Source organism: Colossoma macropomum, unplaced genomic scaffold (genome assembly GCF_904425465.1).
Source record: "Colossoma macropomum unplaced genomic scaffold, Colossoma_macropomum, whole genome shotgun sequence".
Classification (NCBI taxonomy): domain Eukaryota; kingdom Metazoa; phylum Chordata; class Actinopteri; order Characiformes; family Serrasalmidae; genus Colossoma; species Colossoma macropomum.
In genome coordinates, this window is record NW_023494791.1 from 38,876,100 (window position 1) to 38,897,507 (window position 21,408).

The window sequence follows — 21,408 nt, forward strand, 5'->3', positions numbered from 1 at the left end:
GGCTGTCCCACCTCACTGACATTGAACTTCTCTATTAAATATATGTATTGAAATCTTCCAGCAACACCATAATTACAGTGCTATTTGTTAAATGTCCGTGCAATTTAATGTTAAAATAATATTTTTTTGCGATTAATTTACTTAATTTAACCAAAAATGTCAAAGTAAATCGTGTCCCACATTTTATGCGCGACCCTGCTACCAAACCCATCAAAATTCCCACAATGTTTGGGACACATCGCTCCCTACTTTCTATCTGGTGCACTATGGTTACACAATAATGGCTTACACACCCAAATACTGAATTATATGTCTACAAGAAAGTAATTTAGTTCCAGTCAAAGCTGCGCAACTCCCGCCCAATCTAACATTTAGTGCACTACTTCGGTGTAGCCATAGTTTCCTTACCTATGAAGTGCACTACATAGGGAGGAGGGATCCATGAAACAGATGAACTAACGAGGCACACTTGGAAATACGACTAAGACATACATTAAAACTGCCAAGAACAAAACCAGAGCCAAACTGAAACAGCGAGCAGCGCTTCGGATTTGTTTTGTCTTAATTTAAAAAATCGTCTCTGTAATGCGAGTCGGCTCTCTTCGTTCACCTAAAAGAACTGACTCAAAGAGCCGACTCACCCGCGAACGACACATTACAAACAGGCAGTGGAGCGAGCTACCTAAGGTCTTGAGGGTCCCGAGAGTGTAGGCAGTGCGCGGTGTGCGCGCTAATTTGGACTACAGGAGCTGAACGGCTGACAGGGTCGTGTTTTCAGAGATGTCTCTGTGGTGAATGAGGTCTGAGGCGTTATGGCGGGAGTGATTCGGAGGCTCGATGAAACCGTGGTGAACCGTATTGCAGCGGGTGAAGTCATTCAGCGACCTGCTAATGCTATCAAAGAAATGATAGAGAACTGGTGAGCTGGCCGGCTAAGAAGCGAGCTTAGCTAAGTTAGCGAGTTTATTCTGCTCTGTCTTCCATTATTAACCGAGACTTAGAGTTACTGGTTTACTTGGTGATGGACAACTAGCTGTTAACTACTGCTGTGAACTAAGTTAATCCACGCAGATGATTGATATTTAACCTACGGTATTCACTTCTAACACTAGCAGCTGGTTTGATAATAGGAATGCACGGTGATATCGGAATCATATCGATATCGGCGTCAGACAGATATTTAGATATCACTGATATTTCAAAACAATATTTGACTCGATCTTTTTATTGCACTTGTGGCTAAGCTTGGGCAATAATGTAAATTTAGACAAACCATTATCGTCTGCTGAATTAGTAGGGCTGAAAGATGAATCGTTTTCTGTATCGAAATTGCAGTTTCATAGTGTGTAACTTTCACATTGAAGGAGCTGCATTTTTTAAGTACAGTAACCTAGTAGCTACAGCTGCATTTATAGCATACAGTATCAAAAATGTTGCCTTAAGTTTTAAGTGGGGAAATTTAACCTAACCACAGAGCTTGTGGACCTGCCCATAGACGTTTACATTTATGGCATTTAGCAGACGCTCTTATCCAGAGCGACTTACAATTGGAGCAGTTTTTTTACACAGGTAGGTGGAGGTAGTGTTAGGAGTCTTGCCCAAGGACTCCTAGTCTACAGTGTAGAAGGCACAGGTGTTACCCACTACACTATACCAACCACTACATTAGACCAATCAGATCAGGTCAAGCCTGAAGCCAGAAAAAGATGATATTCTGGTCTTCATGGCCAAAAAAAGAACAGGCCCGAACCTTAATTTATAGTAAATAATCGCAATTTAAACTGTAGTCGCAATATTAGTCAGAAAAATCACCATTAGATATTTTCCCCTTCAGACCAAATAAAGAGTTATTATGATGAAGAATCACTGTGATAAATGATATCATGATGATTCAAATTCAGTTAGGAAGTACCACATATGAGCATTACTAACTTGCATCCTATGGCTTGCATTTTGTTTCTAAGATATGGCAATATAATTAACGTATAATCAATAATTGGTCTGGTTTCTAATACTATGTCATAATTTATAATGATTATTTATTCATTTACTTACTTAATTGCTTACTTAGCACAGATGGAATTAACACTGTCAACGTTGAGAGGTTCTCTGTGGTCATTTGGTTGAAAAGCAAAATAAACTTTCCTGGAGAGTAGCTCTCATATACTGTAGTTTTGTTTCATTTGCATATTCCTCAGGGTTCCTTTCCACACTGAACATCTAAATTTTGTTGTTAAACTAATTTATGTTCAAAACAGGCATGTGTGTAGTTCGTTAGTCATGATGTTCTGTTTGTGTAGCCCAATTAAGTGCAGCCTGTTCAGCTGTGTAGACTTTAGAACTAATAATTGAGAAGAATGATTGAGAGAATGGCACAGCAATAGAAAACTCACGTAGCACTTAAAACAGAATGAAAATGATTATTTGCATATTTTTTAATTTTTTGCAATATTATTGCGATATTCAGTGATATAAATAATCAGCTCAAGGGCTGTTTGTGACACTACAGAAATAAATGTTGCATTTCTCCTTGATTTTGGTCCAGAAGGATCAGGGGTGTCCAGTCTTATATAAATGAAAAATATCATTAGCATCAACCCACAGTTCCCATACTGGTGCATCTCTTTAGTAGTTTGTTAAGTAAGCTACTGTATAATAAGTTACTATTTGTAATTTGTATATTGTAATAAGTTAGACTGCTGTTAGGTTGAGAAACTGCAGCTGTGGTATGAATGAACCATCACTTAATGAAATCATTAATATTGCATCTGCAGTCTGGATGCCAAGTCCACCAACATCCAGGTTACTGTCAAGGAGGGAGGATTAAAGTTGATCCAGATTCAGGACAATGGCACTGGAATTAGGGTAAGTTGCAGGAGAAGCTGTAGTCCACTGGATCATTACTTCATCTTGGCAGTAAAGATAAGCTAATTAAAATGTACAGCTCATTTTTGTTGTTGATGCAGTGTGGTTAGTTTATCCACAAACGTGTAGCTCATTTTTTCATGATTTTCTTTGGCAGAAAGAAGACCTGGAAATTGTTTGTGAGCGGTTTACAACAAGCAAGCTTCAGACTTTTGAGGACCTCACATCTATTTCCACATATGGGTTCAGAGGAGAGGTATAGTTATGTCTTGGGTCCCTGTTGTTGTTGTGATATATTTAAGAATGCATTCATAGCAGTTCAGCAGAAGGAATTGGAATTACAGAAATATGATCGAATACAATGAAATGATCCTGTGCTATTCTGTGCCATATTAAGTGCACAAAGGTCAAATGTGTGTTTCCCTAAAGAAAAAATGTAATACATCTAATGGTTAGTGCTGGTCAGTGTGCAAAGGCTGTAGTCAGTTTTTACGATTTAATATACACATGATGCAAAGAGGAATAAATTATACAAATAAGACTTTTACGGTATCTTCATTAAGTCTACTGTTGTGTTTGTTAGGCTCTTGCCAGCATAAGTCATGTAGCCCATGTCACGATTACCACGAAAACAGCTGACGGAAAATGCGCCTACCGGTAAGTGCACCTTCTTATGGTCCCTGTTTTCTTGTCTTGTTCCAGAATTTGTGTTGAATCTGTGAATACAGAATTTTGTTGTTTCCAGAAATTGTATTTGTTTACTTTGATGACCAGTTATTTTACTCATGCATTAAATATTGCAAGCTGGTGTTTTGTCAACACTCTCTGGGCATATCACAGTGCCAGTGCCCCAGGAGTATTGATAAATTTATAATCACTATCACCCGGTCGATATATTTTTTGGCTGAGAATATCAGCCAATAATGAGGTCCTGCATATTTATCAGTGACTTTAATAAACCCGCAGATAAAGATGAAGCACCTTTGTTGAAAACATTTGGCTCTATGTTGTAACAAATCTCTGACGTGAAGAAAACACGTTCGGTTTTGAGGATTTCTTGTCTGTATGTCACTACAGAAACTGCTGAACTGCTGACAGGATAGCTCAAAAAACATTTCTCAAGAAAATTGATGAAAAGTAAGAAATGTAAGAGCTAATTAATGGAAACCAAAACCACAGAGAATTCTGTGAAGTGCCGGACCCCGATGCCACAGCGCCGATATTAGTTACGATCTTGAGAGTTTCCGCTATGTTAGTTTAAGAAATGCAGTAAGAACTAACAATTGTTTGGCAGTTGAACTGACACTCGTATCAGTAAAGCAATGTGTAACTAAATCTAATGTGTTTTAATTTGTTAACATAGTAATCAGAATTTTTAGCTTCTTAAAATGAGTATCGCATCAGTCACACAGTTATCACGTCATCTTTCATGCAACTGGCTGTTCATCATTGACATCACACTTTCATGTGCTCATTCATGAGGCTTAATCACAGCCTGAGTATCTAAACCTTGACAGAGAAATTAATAGAGAAAGTGGTTAAATATGTTATGAATTGAGTTAAACACAGCTTTTGTCACGCTTAGTCAGGAACCCTGTCTAAGGGGAATGTGCTTTGTGAGACGGATCTCAGTTCAGAGAATTTATTTTGAAATCAGAACGGAAAGAGAAAAGCTTGTATTTCTTTACTTTGCTGACCAGGAACAATAAACATGCTTTAAATAATACAGCTAATGTCGGGGGGTATCAACATTCCAGTACCTCAGTAGCATTAATGATGATTATAGACTTGCTGATATCTTAATTTGCTGATTGGCTGTTATAGTGACAAATAGGTGGGACCTATTTGTCACAGATAAAGCCTGATATTTAACAACTTGTTTTATATTGTAACAAACCTCTGACGTGATCAAAACATTCGCTTTAGAGGGTTTTATGTCTATATGCCAAAGTCTTCACATCTGTCGAGTCCTGATCACCACAAAAAATAATTACGTCTTTTGAGAGTGTGAATGTAAGAGAGAGAATATTTCAAAATGGTGGAAAGATAATTCCATACATGATGCCAGTTCCTGGACTGTATGCTAAATCTCATCTCATGTCTCCTGAACTCATTATTGGTTTTTTTTCTTCCACAGAGCTAATTACTGTGATGGGAAACTGAAAGCTCCATCAAAACCTTGTGCTGGAAACCAAGGGACACTTATCTCTGTAAATATCTGTCAACAAATCAGAACCTCCAGATTATCTCATGAGTGCAGCTATGCACAACCAGCCTCATCACCTTTTCCTAATGTGATCAAATGTGATCTGTGCTTAGTTTATTTGCGGATTGCGTTTTCGCATTGGCCGTTAATCACCAGAGTTGTGTAGAAATGAGTGCAAGTCTGCCATGATTGTGTGATTGATCCTTAAGCACTTGTCTACTTATATTCCCTACTCAAGGACTAATAAGCTGATAAAGATCCAATTGTACAAATGCACACTCACAAATTACATAATCAAATTGAACTACTTACTATTTAAATAGAAATGTGAAAATATTATTATTAGCTTTATTTTCTAATTTTATTGTTATTACTAATAATTTTAATAATATAGATTTGACAGTTTAAACAAGCATTTTTTATATTGTTAACATATGATGCTCAATTTTACACAAACCAGATGTGAGTTTGATCATATAGTTACACCAAAGATGTACAGATAAGAAAACTGTTGGTTAAATTTGCACACATCCTTTATATGATCAGTTTAGACTTTATGCAGCTTTGAAGAATAAGTGCAATGATGTTTTGTTCTGTATAATAATTGGGCTCTGTTCATAGGTTGAAGACCTTTTCTATAATGTCCCCACTCGAAGGAAAGCCCTAAAAAGCCCCAGTGAAGAATACTCAAGGATTGTGGAGGTAGTGAGTAGGTGTGTCCATTGCTTTTGTAACTTTTTCATGGGTTGAATGATCTGGCAAAACAAAAACTTACAGTGTGTGCCAGTTTCATAATTTTGCTTTTTATCTTCCTCAGATATGCTATTCACAATTCTGGGAAAAGCTTTACAGTAAAGAAGGTAAAAGCGACTTTTAATTTGCAATTATTTATCATTGTGGAGTTTATTGTACAGTAAAAACGTTTTTTTTTTTGTTTGTTTCAGCAAGGAGAGATGGTAGCCGATGTGAAGACTCTACCCAATGCCTCAGTTTTAGACAACATTCGAGTGGTGTTTGGAGTGGCTGTGAGCAGGTATCATGGCACAATCATAGAGCTCTATCACTGGACCTATTTTGGTCTTTTTGCTAATCTATGCTTACTGTCAGTGACTTTGACCATTAACTTGAGCGCTGTCAGCCTGTCCAGCAAGGGCCCAAACACTGTGAAGATTCTCCCCCTGCTGTTTGCGTACAGAACATAGGATAATGAACATAATGTGCCGTGACAGCCCCATATTCATTTATATACATGATGCTATGTCAAAACATTCACAGTAAAAGGCAGAAACACAGTTTTTACATGTATTTCCCTGTACATATATATATATATATATATATCTGTTGACACTGATACATGAACATTTATAAAATTAGAAATAATAGAGCTAAATCTAAATTCTAAAACAATAAAATGAATGTAATACAGACATTTTAGCACAGTAATCCAATGTAACCTTAACGTTCTGCTCTTCTGCCTCTATAAACTAGAAAGCTAGAAACCTTTAAAAGTGAATTTTTCTCTGCCACAGCTTGGACATGACGGCCATTCATACGCAGCATTTGAACAGTTCAGCAGACTTACTTACTGGAAATTCTCATCAATTGCAAAAGGTTTTATAAATATTACACACAGTTGGTCTCATGTCTTAGTTTGCTGAGCAAAAGATAAAAAACATTGTGTTATAGCCACACGAGTCTCCTGGTGTTTCAAGCCTATACCTACCATAAAAAGCCAGTATAACATGCAGTGTTTAACTATTTTTGTTTAATAACGGCCACAAATTATATAATTTATGAAATATACTCTAGTACTCACTTCAGCCGGTTAATTGTGGTGTATTATAAGGATGTTAAAGTGTCCTAAAAGTAGTAAATACAACTTTATTTTTTCCAGGGAGTTGATCGAAGTTGGATGTGAAGATCAAAAGCTTGCCTTTAAACTGCAGGGATACATTTCCAATGCAAACTACTCAGTGAAGAAGTGTATCCTCATCCTCTTCATTAACCGTAAGTGTGTTTTTCCTATGTTTTGTTTTTTTTTTTTTCTCTCAATACTCGGTGGCTTTGGTTATGTCACCAAAACTGACGTTTTTGTTCTGAATGGTACTTGATGCTTTCCAGATCGTTTGGTGGAATCCAGTGCCCTGAAGAAAGCTATTGAAACTGTCTACACAGCGTATCTTCCCAAGAACACACATCCTTTCCTTTATCTCAGGTACCTGATTTTAATTTGCTTCATCTCAGGTGTCCCAGATATTACAGACACAAAGGATCTATTTGTTGCTAGTGATGGGTCATCTCTATAACTATGTAATGGTGATGTAGCATGCTTCTGAACATAAATTGGCCACTAGTATTCATAAATGCTTTGTTTTCTTTTCTGTTTTGGAAGCTTGTGCCGTCTTTGCGTATGTTCGTTTTGGTGAACTCTGATTCTGATGGTACTAGCTAGCATTAACATCTAAAAATGCCCATCACATTTATCTGATCATAGGGACATTTCACAATCTACATATCAGTGGAAGCGCTTGGAAGGATGTGCAAAGATTAAGCATACCAGTATGCAGCAGATGCCTTCAAACCCAGACACTGAATCCAGTTTCCAGTCCTGTATTTTGTATTCACTGATTCTAAACTAACATGTTGATGTAACTGATTGGTCACCTAACCCACTTTAACACTCAAAACCCAGGAAAATATTGGAATCCTTTTACTGTAATTGTTGAGGCTTTGCCAAGTTCACGCACGCAGCCCTTAAACAGCTTTTTACCAAGATGTAAGCATTCATACATGCCATAAAGGCCTGGTAAACATGGTGTGACATCCTCAGCATGAATGGGCAACAGCTGCTTCATTTCCTTCACTTCTGAATCATGTACAGCAATACATTGCCACAGTTTTTTCATTTGGAAAAACTAAAAAAGCAGCTGTAAAATCCAGGAGCGTCACTTGTTTTGCTTCTCTCTGTCATCATATAAAAATATACTCTTGTGGTATTTTCACTCAAAGAAAGAGACCTAGAAATGCAACTGTAAATCCAAAATTCACAGAAGGTTTCACATTCATGATTGTAAGGTAGACATCACTGTATGTTCTGGTAATGATTTGTTTTCTTCAGCTTCTGCTCACACATGAGCTCGCCAGGTAATTTCGCAGCAATTGTACTAGATCTCGAGTCCTCTGATCACCGAATCAGCTATTGGGTTTTTGACTCGCATCTTCACATTTTACTCCGTCCTGTTTATTTACCTTTATATTGCCGGTTAACTGTGCATGCATGGGAGGGGCTTTAGTGTCATACCTGCCAGTTAATGCAAAATCCAGCACCAGAAACTGGATTCAGGATTTCTGGATTCTGTTTTTTTATTATGTCCACTAACTGCTTCATAACTGGTTCCTTTCTTGAAAGCCTGGAAATCGCTCCTCATAACATTGATGTGAATGTGCACCCCACCAAGCATGAAGTGCACTTCCTCCATGAAGACTGCATCATTGAAAGCATTCAGAAACACATTGAGAGTAAACTCCTTGGCTCAAATTCCTCACGGACGTATTTCACACAGGTATGTAATGAAATATAACACTGAATTGCCAGTTTATTAGGTACCAACAGCCAGTGGCTTTTTTTATCAGGCACCTACCATACCATATAGATGCATGTTGTAGGTTTATAGTTCTTGGGACCACCATAAGACCACCACTGACCAGATGTTATTTGTGAGCAGTCAGATTTAAATCTGGTTTAAATGTGTCTTTGGATAATCTCTATCCAAACATAATCTGGATACTCAAGATGCATGCAAGGACCAAGTACAAACAGGATCTTTGTGTATGTTTCTGCAGTGTATATGAGCTCCTTGTTAGAACATTGCTTCTGCTTTGTCTCCCCAACAGACTTTACTTCCAGGACTATCAGCCTCTGTTAGTGATGTCAAAGCCTCAAATAGCTCATCAGCAGACCCCAGTGAGCGAGTCTATGCCCATCAGATGGTTCGTACTGACAGTAAGGCCCAAAAGCTGGATGCTTTTTTGCAGCCAGTGAGTAAGCCTTCTTTAGTTCCCAAGCCTGCCAGCCCCCCAGCTCCAGCCCAGGCTACTGCTGAGGTGGATGATGCAGAAATGGGGGATGCTGTGGATAGTTTGGAACCCGGCGCCTCAAAAGACCTGGAGCTTGACAGTGGACATGTCCAGTCAGAGACACCACCCAGGTGAGGCATAAGAGGCTGTTGTAGTGGATGCTTCTGTTTAAAAAGTCTTTTTTTTCTGTAAGTGAATTATGTACCAATGTCATCATATCCTCTTTATGTTGTATATTGTTGATTTTGCATTTGAGACCTAAACATCGAGCACAACCTTTTTGAGCCTGTGCGTTTATTGTTAATACATAAATAGTTTAACATGGTTCGATAAACTCCACAGAAACCTGACCCAACACCTCTGACGAAATTGTATTGATTTTGGCCATAATGATATATCTTTGTTTGGTAATTCATTAGAGTGCTCACAGCTCATGGTCAAACATTGAATGGTTAGTTAAAGTTAGAGGGTTTGCATGTTGCGATGTCGGTATAGCAAATTCCAATATCACAATAACAATTACCAACATTTTGTGCAGCACAGAAGCAGATGCAGCCTAATATTGGTTGGATTCTGGAAAATTACTACACAGTAACAACTTCACAAACTATGAACCTGTAAGAACACAAACACAACTCAACCAGATGGAGTTAAATGTTAACAGAACCTGTTGATTTGAATCCTGGAACACTTTGGCCAGGAAGGCTAAATGATGAGCCTTCAGCTTTGACTGAGGTATCATAGAAGGCAGCTGCCTTATTTTACCACCCAAATAAAACAACACAGTGTGTTTATGCTATTCTAGAAAACGGCCTCACATTGAGGAGGACGGGGATGACCACACAGCAGCCTGCACGCGCAAGGAGAACAAAGATGACCTCACAGCAGCCAGCACACCCAGGAGACGGGTCATCAAGCTGACCAGTGTGAAAGAGCTGCGAAATGAGATTACTGAGCAAACTCACAACGGTGAGATAATTAATAGTCTTTATTAATCATGTACAGTTATGTCATGTTCCAGTCTAGCACTGTCACTATTAAGTATATTTATAATGAAGTAATCTACTAAATATTTTAATGATTTATCAAATAAAATTTAACAGACTTAACTGTGTCAACACATGTTATTAACACTAACTTTTACAGCCCTAGAAATTAGGTATAGCAGGTATATTGTAACTAATGATGTTTTTTAATGGAGTCATTACGTTTAATCTATTATTTGTGACATTATAACTACGACTATATGCTTGAAAACGTCCTCCACACATTTGCTGGCTTCTGGTTGCTGTCGCCTGAATTTCATGCCGGCTGTTTACTTGCAGCTCTAAAAGGAAATCTTTGTTGCTCTCTGATCAGGTCTGCAGGAGATGTTGCAGAATCATTCATTTGTTGGATGTGTCAATCCCCAGTGGACCCTCGTCCAACACCACACCAAACTGTACCTACTGAACGCAACTAAACTCAGGTTAGCTACTGAATGTACAGTTTGAAAATGGAAATATCTGATCTGTTTGGATTTTAATATTGTACATGTTTAAAAATAAGCAGTAGATCCCTTTGCATCACACATGCTTAGTGTCCTGCCATTCTTTTTAGCACTTTTTCAATACTGATAGCAGATAGCAATGAGTATCAGCTTATACTGAGATATATATATATATATATATATATATATATATATAAACTTACAAGCTTTAGAGTCGACTATTTTAATTGAAGCTTTTCACTTCAATGAGCATCTAAAAGTAGACTCAAATACACCACTGCTCCAGAGGTACAAATACACAGATAGCAACATCACATCACACGGTATGAGTGTGTACACCCTAGCAGCCACCTTGGATACCATAGCACCTGTTCCAGGTGGCTGCTAGTGTGCTAGCAGTACACTAGCAGCCACCTGGAACCTCATAGCAACCAGTTAGCAACACCCTGTATAAACAAGCATTCTTGCAACTGCGTAGCAACACCAATTAGTGACATCCTAGGAACCACTAAAGATGCCATAGCATAAAATCACCAACTTAGTAGTCTAATAAGAAAACAGAACAACTGCTCAATAATGACAAACTGTTTAATGAAAATCAAATCCTTATAAACGTTTAAACTTCTTCTCAGCCTTCCACAGATATTCTGACGTCTTTTCCACCCTGTAAAGAGAAGATGTTAAAAATGAGACAAAACAACTTTGTCTCAAGAACAGACCAAAGACCAAATTCCAAAGTAATACATTAAGAGAAGAGTTCCTTTGTTTGGTTAACCACCTAGCTTAGCTATGTAACTCAGTTGGTAGACTAACATTAACAAGTTGGTAGCGAATTAAGGTCAGCTAATGCTGTCACTCCCACAAAAATACAGTTATAATAATAACAATCAAACAGTTTTCACTTAAAATAAAACACCTTCTTTGTTGGTATCCTTTGATAGTAAGTAGTAAAACGACTACATTTTAATGGTAGTTTACATACTGAGCAGCTGGACTCCCTAACATTACATAAAAGCTACCCAGCACTGTGAAAACAGCCCAACCAAATGACCCAACTGACTCAGTTGTTTGGGCCGAAACAATAAACCAAGATGTTTTACAGTGTATAGATACTATATATATCTCTATATTTTACTAATGCCTGTGGAATGTGTTTCTGTTTACTGCATGTTCATGTATATTCAATAATCAGTCCTTACTAATATTTCAAGGGTTGTATTTTTGTGTTTTAAAAAAGTGTTCGCTATTAACAACACGTTGACAGCTTTCATTAATAAGACCTCTGTTTGGAATGTTGAGGTCAGCAAATTGGAAAAAATGGCAAAATGGCAATCAATCTCTCATCAAACAATAATTCATACGTGTGATTTTGTTAGGGTGCTAAAAAGGGATATATTAGATAACCTGCAGCCACTGCGGCCCTTTTTTAAGTTTTCATAGCACCAAAGCAGGAGCTCATATCATCAGTTGTTTAAAGACAGAGATCAACAGATTGATAAGTAGAGTCAGGAATACTTCAGCTTGTTTGGAATGAAAACTTTCAGTCAAACCAGACCTTTGCAAAGACGTTTGACACCACTGACTTCAATTAATGTAATATTTCATATAACACCCAATTATGTGGTTCTTTTTTCCAGCCAGGAGCTCTTTTACCAGATCTTAATATATGATTTTGGCAACTTCGGCGTCCTGCGATTGTCAGTAAGTATGCCTTTTTTCTTGTCTTTCCCTTAGTAACTGAAAAGATTATCCAGACTTTCATAATTTTCAATAGGGGTTCATAATATATAGAGCTGTGAAAAAGTATTTACCCCCATGATATCTTCTGTTTTTACATATTTTTCACACATAATTAAGATCTCCAACTATATATAAAGACAAAAACTCATTAAACACAGAATACTGGCTTTTAAATGATCGTTTCAGTTATTGATATAACATTTAAGTTATACACCACCAGCTGGGCCTGTGTGAAAAAGTAAATGCACCCTAAGTTACTTAATCAACAAATTAACCAAATTAATTATTAACAATGATTAATTAACAACACATACCCAGGTTTGATGTACTACCAGACTTGTTGAGTGTGAACATCACCTAAATAAAACCTTTCCAGAAGTGTGAAGTAGGCTAAGGGTCTCAACAAGCAGCGCACTATTTCAGAAAGGAGAAAGGAAAGGAACTTCAGAAAGGAACTTTTCTGAAGTGTATCAGAAAAGGGTTGCAAAGCCATTTCTGAGGGTCTGGGTCTCCAGCCAACCACAGTGAGAGCCGTTATCTCCAAAAGAAGACAATCTTGTGAATCTTTCCAAAAGTGAATCCAGGAAACAGAGGTCTGCACTCCCATAGATTCCCTTTGGACCCATGGGACCCGCCACAATGTCTTGCAGCATGGGACCAATTTTCAGTGTTAAGGGTGGGAAACCAGGCCGCTGCAGACGGGAGCGGGCTGAAGCATGGATGAAGAGAAATCCCGCAAATTAATGAATAGCCTAAATGAAGTAGAACAATCACAAAATCATATATAAACAACATAAAAATGGTAACAGTAAAACAGTTAAATGAATGAAGTCATTCTAAAGAGTTGCAAAGCAACCGATCACAATAACAGTACGCAAATTCTTTTAGCTTAGAGAGATGGCGGAGCCTTCACTTTGATGGCCACTGCTGCCCAGCAAAACAGCAAAAATAATCGTTCAGTGGTTTCTTTCCTGCTTTGTGTTTACTGGGAATAAGTGGTATTTGGTAAAGTTACTTCACAGTGAGCCTGATGAGCATGACTGCCGTGTTATTTCAGCAGAGGATAATGTTTTTGTGAATAGACTGTTTCAGATATTGTCAGTTCACCTTGATGGAACTGCGCAGGCTGGAGCGGGCCAAAACGTTTCAGGTTGTGGGCGGGAGCGAGATAAATGATTACTATTTTCTGCGGGACTGAAAAACCAGTCCTGCACAGACCTCGACCAGGAAGTCACAAAAGAACCCAGAACATCTGAGGAACTGCCGGCCTCACTCGCCTCAGATAAGAGCAGCATTCATGATTCCAACATTAGGAAGAGAGTGAGCAACAGCTGTGTTCATGTGAGAGCTGCAAGGTGGAAAACACTGCTAACCAAAAGGAAGGATGATGGCAACAGTCAAAAGATGAGAGAGACCAGTGATAGGAAGTGTTTAAGTGCAGTTGTTGCTACTAAGACTTTCAACCAGTTTTTAAGTTTAGAGGAGCAATTACTTTTTCAAACATATGAAAGTGTTTCAGAATGTTTATTCCTTAAAAGATCATTTAACAACTGTTTTTTGTTTCCTCATGTTCTTATGTCTTATGTTACAGTTAATATGAGGATCTGAAACGATTTAGTGTGACAAATGTGGAAAAATAAAGGGAAACCAGGATGGGCAAATACTTTTTCATGGCCACCAAATAAAAATATTATTTATGTTGGACAGATGTTGATATTACTGCTGATAATTATTATAACCGATAATGTAGCATCTTGTTTGGAGTTCATGCCCTGATATACATGTGTAGTCACCAATAGTTGTAGGGCAGATGTCACTGCAATAAACCTGAAGGGTTGAAAAAAAATGCTGGACTGGGTATTTAAACCAGTTCCTTGTTTTAAACATCTAGTTTTGGTCACTTCCTGCCCGTCGCAGTTTGGTATTTATAATCTGTGGTTTTGCAGAGCCCAGCCCCTCTCTATGACTTGGCCATGCTGGCACTGGACTCTGAGGAGAGCGGATGGACGGAGGAGGACGGGCCTAAGGAAGGACTCGCTCAGTACATCGTAGATTTCTTAAAGAAAAAATCTGAAATGTTGGAGGATTATTTTTCCATGGAGATCGATGAGGTGGGTCAGTGCATTATACTCTAATAATGAAAGTCAATACATAATAGAAACCTCATTTACTTTGATTTGTTCATGAATACGACAGCGTCATATTTTTGGTCATATTTAAAGTCAACTTGAATCGGAAATCATAACTTGGGGCGTTGCATGTACACAGTCTTACAGTCGTATGCCAAAGTTTGTGCGCCCCTGGTCACATTCCATGTTTGGTTGATTTTTTTTTTTAAGTGAAAAGTGACCACATCCTGTACAGAGAACACAGTACTGCACATTTTAATGCACAATAAAAAGAAATAAAACATAAAATTTCATGTTTTATGTTTCATTTATTTCCAATATGTTAAACTCAGCAAATAAATAGAAACTGTTAAATGTATAAATTAAAAGTATTTTCCCACCTGCTGGTGCAGAGTGATGTATTCAAAACTCAGAAATCATTTTAGAGCTGGGTTACCACACAGTAAAACAAGATTTTTTTTTTTCTTTTCAAATGATGTGATACAGTGAATCGGACTTAATATGACCAGAAACGTTTAACTAACAAGGTAAAATATGTCTGTTATGACTTTAGGTTAACTTTATGATGGCTTGCCAAAGGCAACTTGCTGATAAATCATCTTATTGTTCTATCCAATTGATTTATTATAGACTTATAGCTTTTCAGACTGCTCCCAATTCAGCTTAAAGGTTACTTACAGCACCTGTAAGGAGACCCTGCAAGTAACCTCACCGGTCTTAAACAAAAAAAACATAAATCAATATTAAAAATGTAATATAATCAAAAAGTGAAACAAAATTAAAAATAGACACTAAAACTAACAGCATTAAAACTCAGGATAAATATTTATTTGACTGTGCTGTAGTAAGTAAGCAAAAAGCCTAAAAACTGCTTTTCTTGTGATGACAAAATCTGAAGACGTCTGGGTAGAGTACTGTTACTACTGAAACTCAGATGAGATTTAGATACGATCTTTCATGAGTCTCTGGAAAAAAAAACCTACATTAACAACACAGCAACACAATTATATGGGTTTATCTGGTGGTGCTGTAGCTGTGTTTTTACAGTATGTATCCCTATCCCTACTACAATGCTACAGAATATTGTGTTCCTAGAAAGCCACATTGGGTTTTCTTCTAATAATCATTTAGATACAGCAAACAATTGAAACAAATACTTTGTGAACTAGAACCAGTAGGTTACCTAATCTGAGCCGTAGTCCTGCTTTGCACAGTTTAGTGTTTTCCCTGCAGTAATAATCAGTAACCAATAATTAAAGATCCTCAGATTCTTGAATCAGATGTGTTAAAGCAGCAAAGCATGAAACTGCAGTTCAGACGGGCCTTCTTTGGCAGACTTTTGCCACTAGGTGGCACCATAACATAAGGAAAAACTGCCTTAAAAATTAAAAAAAGATTTTTTTACCTTGTGAGTTGATGTTCCTGGTCATATTAAACAGGATTTGTCATGTCAAATTATTGATAAGACAAAATTCCTATTTGATCGTTGTCCTTCAATGGAATGTAGTGACTCTTGGCGCCTTGAAAAGATCTTCTGACTTTTGAATACATCACCGTGCACCAGCAGGCAGGCAAAAATAATATTGCTAATATTGTGTCCCCCCGGCATAAAACCACCCCCACCTATCATTAAGTGAAAACACTTAGTCAGGTCTAAAACCACGTTTCACTCAGAGGTACATCATACTATGAAATGAAAATGCGTTATGGTTTCCTGTTCACGTTTGATTTTACTCCTGAATAAATCGTTCAGTCTGGACAGTGTAAAGTTTATTTTATAAAATATTTTAATATTTGCTGTCTGTCATTTAATGGTATCACTTTGCATCATTTGTAGGAAGGGAACTTGACTGCTCTTCCTCTTCTGCTCGACAACTACACTCCTGCCATGGAAGGACTACCACTGTTCATCCTGCGCTTAGCCACAGAGGTTTGCATCCTATTACGCTTCCTCTGAAGCAGAATAAACAGAGTGTAAAGTTTCATGTGAAATAGTACTGTACTTAAAACAGGCTGAACAGGGATCATGTCTTTTTCTTTGGGTAATCCAGGTGAACTGGGACAATGAGAGGGAGTGTTTCCGGGACTTCAGTAAAGAGTGCAGCCAATTCTACTCCATAAGAAAACAGTACACAGTGGAGACTGAGGATGCAGACTCTCCGGTAAGCTGCACTCCTCACATATCATTACTCAGCAGTGTGCTGGAGCTACGAGGCTAATAGCTGAGGATTATAGCCCAGTCAGCATTTTGCAGTTACACTCAGCACGTGCCTTAAACCATGTTGAGTTGTTAAGTAATCTCAGATAGACTTGTTTGTGGTTTTGGCACTTTGACACACTAACTATCTCTGCATGCACACCAGTGGTTTGATATTACTGTGATGCTGCTAAGCTGTGATCATGTAAACAGCACAGTGCAACTGTGAGAAATAATCGGATATTTAAATAGAAGGAGAAAAAGGAATGGAGGTATTTTTAAACGGCAGGACTCATGGATAAACGTTTACCTTAAAATAATGACTTATTTTCTTGTGATTTTGCCAGCATATCAAAATATTGTTACTTTCTCAAAATTTTGACATACTATCTCAAAATAATGACTTGTTTTCGCAAAATGTTGACCTTACATAAGGACTTTTATAGAATGAATTGCTTAGTAGAGCCTTGTCTTCTTTTTTCAAAATGTAGACCGTCTCGAAATTAGTATTCTCAAAATATTGACTTAATCTCAAATTAATTAAGTCATTATTAAGTCATTATTTTAACATACAAAGTCAACATTTTGAGAAAATAAGACATCATTTAAAGACCAAGTCAATATTTTGACATATTGCAGCTCCGGCTCCACTGCCTGAACGCACCTTAGGTGGCTGTAAGCTTCTATTATTTGTCAGCTACATGAGCCTTTTAGCCTACATTTGGGGGGGATTATGTGAATTTGATTTGTAGCAAAATTGCTATAAATTACATTAATCATCTTGCATGTTCTTGTAGGACGCAGAGCCGAGCTGGCAGTGGAAGGTTGAACATGTTCTCTTCAAAGCATTGCGCTCCCTCCTGAGCCCTCCAAAACACTTCAGTGAAGACGGCAGTGTCCTCCAAATTGCCAACCTGCCTGACCTCTACAAAGTGTTTGAGCGATGCTGAACCCACACTGTCACCCTGAGTAGATTATTAATGTCACACTGGGCGTTTCATGACATTGAGATTCATGACTGTCCAGTAGTTTGTCCTCAGCCAGTATTCTGAGATCTTTTTGAAAGTTAGTATTTGTATATGGAAGTTTTCACTTTAAACATGTTTAATACAAATAAATATATTTTATGGCACTGTTTGTAGTTTCTGCATTTGATTGATATGAGGTCTGGATCATGCTGTCATTTTTTAACAAGAGTTTGATCTGAAATCTTAAGACAGTTGACGTCCACGCCTGTAATGCTGGACACCATTTTAAAACAATTCCCATTATAAAGTCAGTCTGGAATTAATAAAGGATTTAGTGTACACAGTGTATTGATGGAATATTCCCAATGGCTTCCTTTTTTTTTTTACAATTTTTACATTGTTCTAATGTAGTCTGAGCCAGGGTTGAACTGGAGAAGCAGTGACCGACGCCCAGACTGCAACCCCTATGAGAGGAAAGGGGAAAAAAGTACAAATCTCTGTTTCTTGGTCTTGGCAGCACATGAAATAGGCTAATGTAAAATGCCTAACAGTCTGGAAAAGAGCAGCACACATCATGCTTAAGAAATACAGAAGCAGGCTAAAGAGGGCAAAGTATGCAGAGAAACAGATGGACTATAGTCTAACTGAAGAACTACAAAGTGCTCCTACAGGGTCAGTGGAGCTGATAAAATGGACAATTGTTGTAGATACAAGGAGGCGGTTTTAATGAAGTGGTTGGTCAATATACGTTTGGCCCCATAGCTGGTCTTGAACACCAGTGTGTAAACTGATGTGTTGGGCAGATTTAAGAAAAAGGCGTTCTTACTTCAGAGACAGCTTTTTTCAGTGGTGATGTACATTTAATACATCCCACCAACCCCTAAATCAATCAGCAGAACGAGTGTTACACTGCAAGATCGTTTACAATACCACACGGCTTGAACAAATACTGAAAAACAGAACAGGGCAGGAGTCGATTTGAAGGTTTTTGAGGTTTGAACTGCTTTTGCTTACATTTTTGTTTTTTGTTTACATTTAAAGCATTTATCTGAGTTGAACTAAAGCCAGTTGCTTGTTACCAGAGAAAATTTTACAAACTGACGAGCCATGTTTTAGTGTATAGAAATGTTTCTCGCAATGATGGCATTAAGTAATTTTATATCAAAATATAGATGCAAATAATGATATTGTAGCCCTTTTGCCATTGGCAACTTACAGAGAGTGAGTAATGTGAATAGGTTGTTTTGCAAACTACACTCTGAAAACTATAAGCACAAATGAACTGCGATATTTCTGAAATGACAGGGCCCATATCCTGCACCATCCTTGTTTTCCTCCATAAGGGTTTACTTATGTTGGCTGTGTGGTTACATGTACCAAAAACAATGAGAATTTCATTTTTACACAATCTTTTTCCAACCTCTCTTTATCCCTTAGTAATAAACAAGCTGTGCCTTTAAGGCAGATGCAGGTAAAATTACCTGCATTCTGATTGGCTGCCCTGTGCCTCATTCCAGAAGCAGACTGGGCTGAAACACACTAACTTAAATCTGAATGGGCGGTGCTAACCTGATATGCAAAGTTTTTTGTTGTTGCTCACGAAAACAAATAATTCAATTTTTTGCAGTTTCCATATATGGACTGAGTGAGTGGAACATTTTAAAACCTGGCAATGTTTACATACTACATCAAACTCCTACTAAAATTCCAGGATATGGACCCTTTAATATTCTACTATTCAGGTCAGCCATTGTACTACCTGTAAATCCAAGGTAGCAAATTCCTAACCATCAAGCAATATGGGTAAACTAATCCTCATGTAACGTATGTATGAATTCTGTTTCCAGATTCTCAAAAACTGAATGTGGCGAACGCTTCAAACACAAAATCATCCATCTCCTTCACACATCACTAATTTACACATTTATTTTCAAGAAATATTTTAAATATTTTGGAAAAAAAAACAAAAACTCACTGAAACCATAGCAGAAAACTGGTTTTATATTCAGATCATGACTGAAATCCCTATATTAAATAATTTTTTTTCTTCTGTACCGATTTTTTTCCTTTATAATGCAAACCCTTAGTTTCCCTGTGAACAAAAGGCACACTGCTGTGAATGTATATCAGTGTTTAAGAGCTGTGTGAAATTAGTTTAAAATACACTTTTATATTCATTCATGCAACTTATTGGGGAGGAACAAAAAGACATCAGGAGGAATCAAGCACCCAAATCCAAGCAATAAAACCCAGGTGAATGACATGATATACAAAGCTTTCAAAAACACAAAATACCAGCCAAAAAAGGTCCTCAGAGACTCAGAGAGGGGGAAAATCATTTAGTGGCTCCCTTCCTGACACAAAGTTATGTGTGAACCAGTCTGTTGTTTTTGGTTTAAATGTTTAATGAAGAAAGGACTTCTTGTTGGTAGCAGGTGTTTTTTTTTTTGGTTTCCCCACACGTACGGCGTTAGGGAACAGGAGCAGCATTTGCAGTGTATGGCAGAAAAGTCTCGAGACTAGAAAGAAGTTTAAGGGCTTTTAAGATTGCGCAGTGGCCAAGGCAAAGTCTCATCACTGCTGAGAGAGGAGAGCGTTGCGATTGGCTTTCATCTTCTCCAGACGCTTTACTAGGTGGTTGTTGGTCATCTCCATCTCCTCGATCTTGTCCAGGGCTGCACGCAGCTGCAGAATGAATTGAGATACAATGAGGTTAACAATTTCCTGAAAGGATTCCCAAATAATAAAAATTCAACTAAATTCAATCAAAATACATCCATTTTGAATGATAAATTGTTAAATATGTTTATGTATTATTGTTATTCCCAAAAACTGCTAAGAACAGGATAGGTGCATTTATAAAACTTATTACAAATGTGAAAATCTATGAATATGCACATTCATTAAAAAATGTAACCGCCCCTTTGCTGCACTGTTTCTAAACCCCCACCTCTTCCTCAACTACCCTGCACGTAGTCTGTTTGTTTGAACAGATGAGACAGAGCAGCAACAAAGCTCCCATTGTAACTTTAATAATCAGAAAGATCTTTCTGTCACTCCAGCACCAGTTACTTGATTTCACTCACTCGGATTTGAGTCTTTATCCTCTAAACTTGCCTCAGTGCAGCGTCACTGAGCCAGAATTGCTGGTGATTAGATTCCGGTGCTAACAAAGACAGTGAGTTAAAAGTAACTTAAGCCAACAGCTTCACACAAAAAACACAGGTTTACCCACTCAGATTTGAGTCTTTATCCTCTAAACTTGCCTCAATGGGGTGTCCGGAATAGCTGGTGGTTTAGCCTTCTTGCTCAGCAAACATTAGCCTTTGGTAGTAGTAAGCTACATTAGTGCAGGGATGCTCTGTAACTGTGGGTAAGCTGCCCATTGTAATGTTGTAATCCTCTCATTATCATATTTAATATGTTGGACCAAGCTATACAACTGAATGGTGATGCTGCCCCATCAGTTTGTGCCAATGAACCAGACAATATGTCTACAGAATCTTTAAGATGCCATCTTTTAAGTGTCTAAGCCAGCAAGACTCTAATTCAAGTATATTTTACAAATTAGATAGTATGCTGTTAATAATCTGCCATTTTTCTGTTTACAAAGACTACATCTCCAGTTCTCATTACGTTTGTGCTATTCAGACTATAATTTTTTTTTTGTTTTTTTTTTTAACCAATGTGTAATCTTGCCACTATTTCTTTTTTCTTTTTTTTTGCTCACTGTCTTC

General features: G+C 37.7%; 2 protein-coding genes across 14 annotated transcripts in view; one reads left to right on the forward strand and one right to left on the reverse strand.

The window, feature by feature from the left end:
- The first annotated feature begins 702 nt into the window (after positions 1-702).
- On the forward strand, positions 703-17,824 carry mlh1 (mutL homolog 1, colon cancer, nonpolyposis type 2 (E. coli)). Its single transcript, XM_036575037.1, has 19 exons — positions 703-919; positions 2,775-2,865; positions 3,023-3,121; positions 3,449-3,522; positions 5,003-5,075; positions 5,693-5,784; positions 5,889-5,931; positions 6,016-6,104; positions 6,966-7,078; positions 7,193-7,286; positions 8,481-8,634; positions 8,966-9,279; positions 9,954-10,117; positions 10,508-10,616; positions 12,275-12,338; positions 14,324-14,488; positions 16,344-16,436; positions 16,558-16,668; positions 17,501-17,824. The coding sequence occupies exons 1-19, from the start codon at positions 813-815 to the stop codon at positions 17,651-17,653; spliced, it is 2,202 nt and encodes a 733-aa protein (XP_036430930.1). The 5' UTR covers positions 703-812; the 3' UTR covers positions 17,654-17,824.
- Positions 17,825-19,581: 1,757 nt separating this feature from the next.
- lrrfip2 (leucine rich repeat (in FLII) interacting protein 2) overlaps positions 19,582-21,408 on the reverse strand; it is a 50,957-nt gene continuing 49,130 nt past the window's right edge. For all 13 annotated transcript variants that reach the window (XM_036575040.1, XM_036575039.1, XM_036575043.1 and 10 more), the window contains one exon: positions 19,582-20,356. In XM_036575040.1, coding sequence (XP_036430933.1) covers positions 20,246-20,356 — 111 coding nt within the window. In that variant the 3' untranslated portion in view covers positions 19,582-20,245. The remainder of the gene's footprint in view (positions 20,357-21,408) is intronic.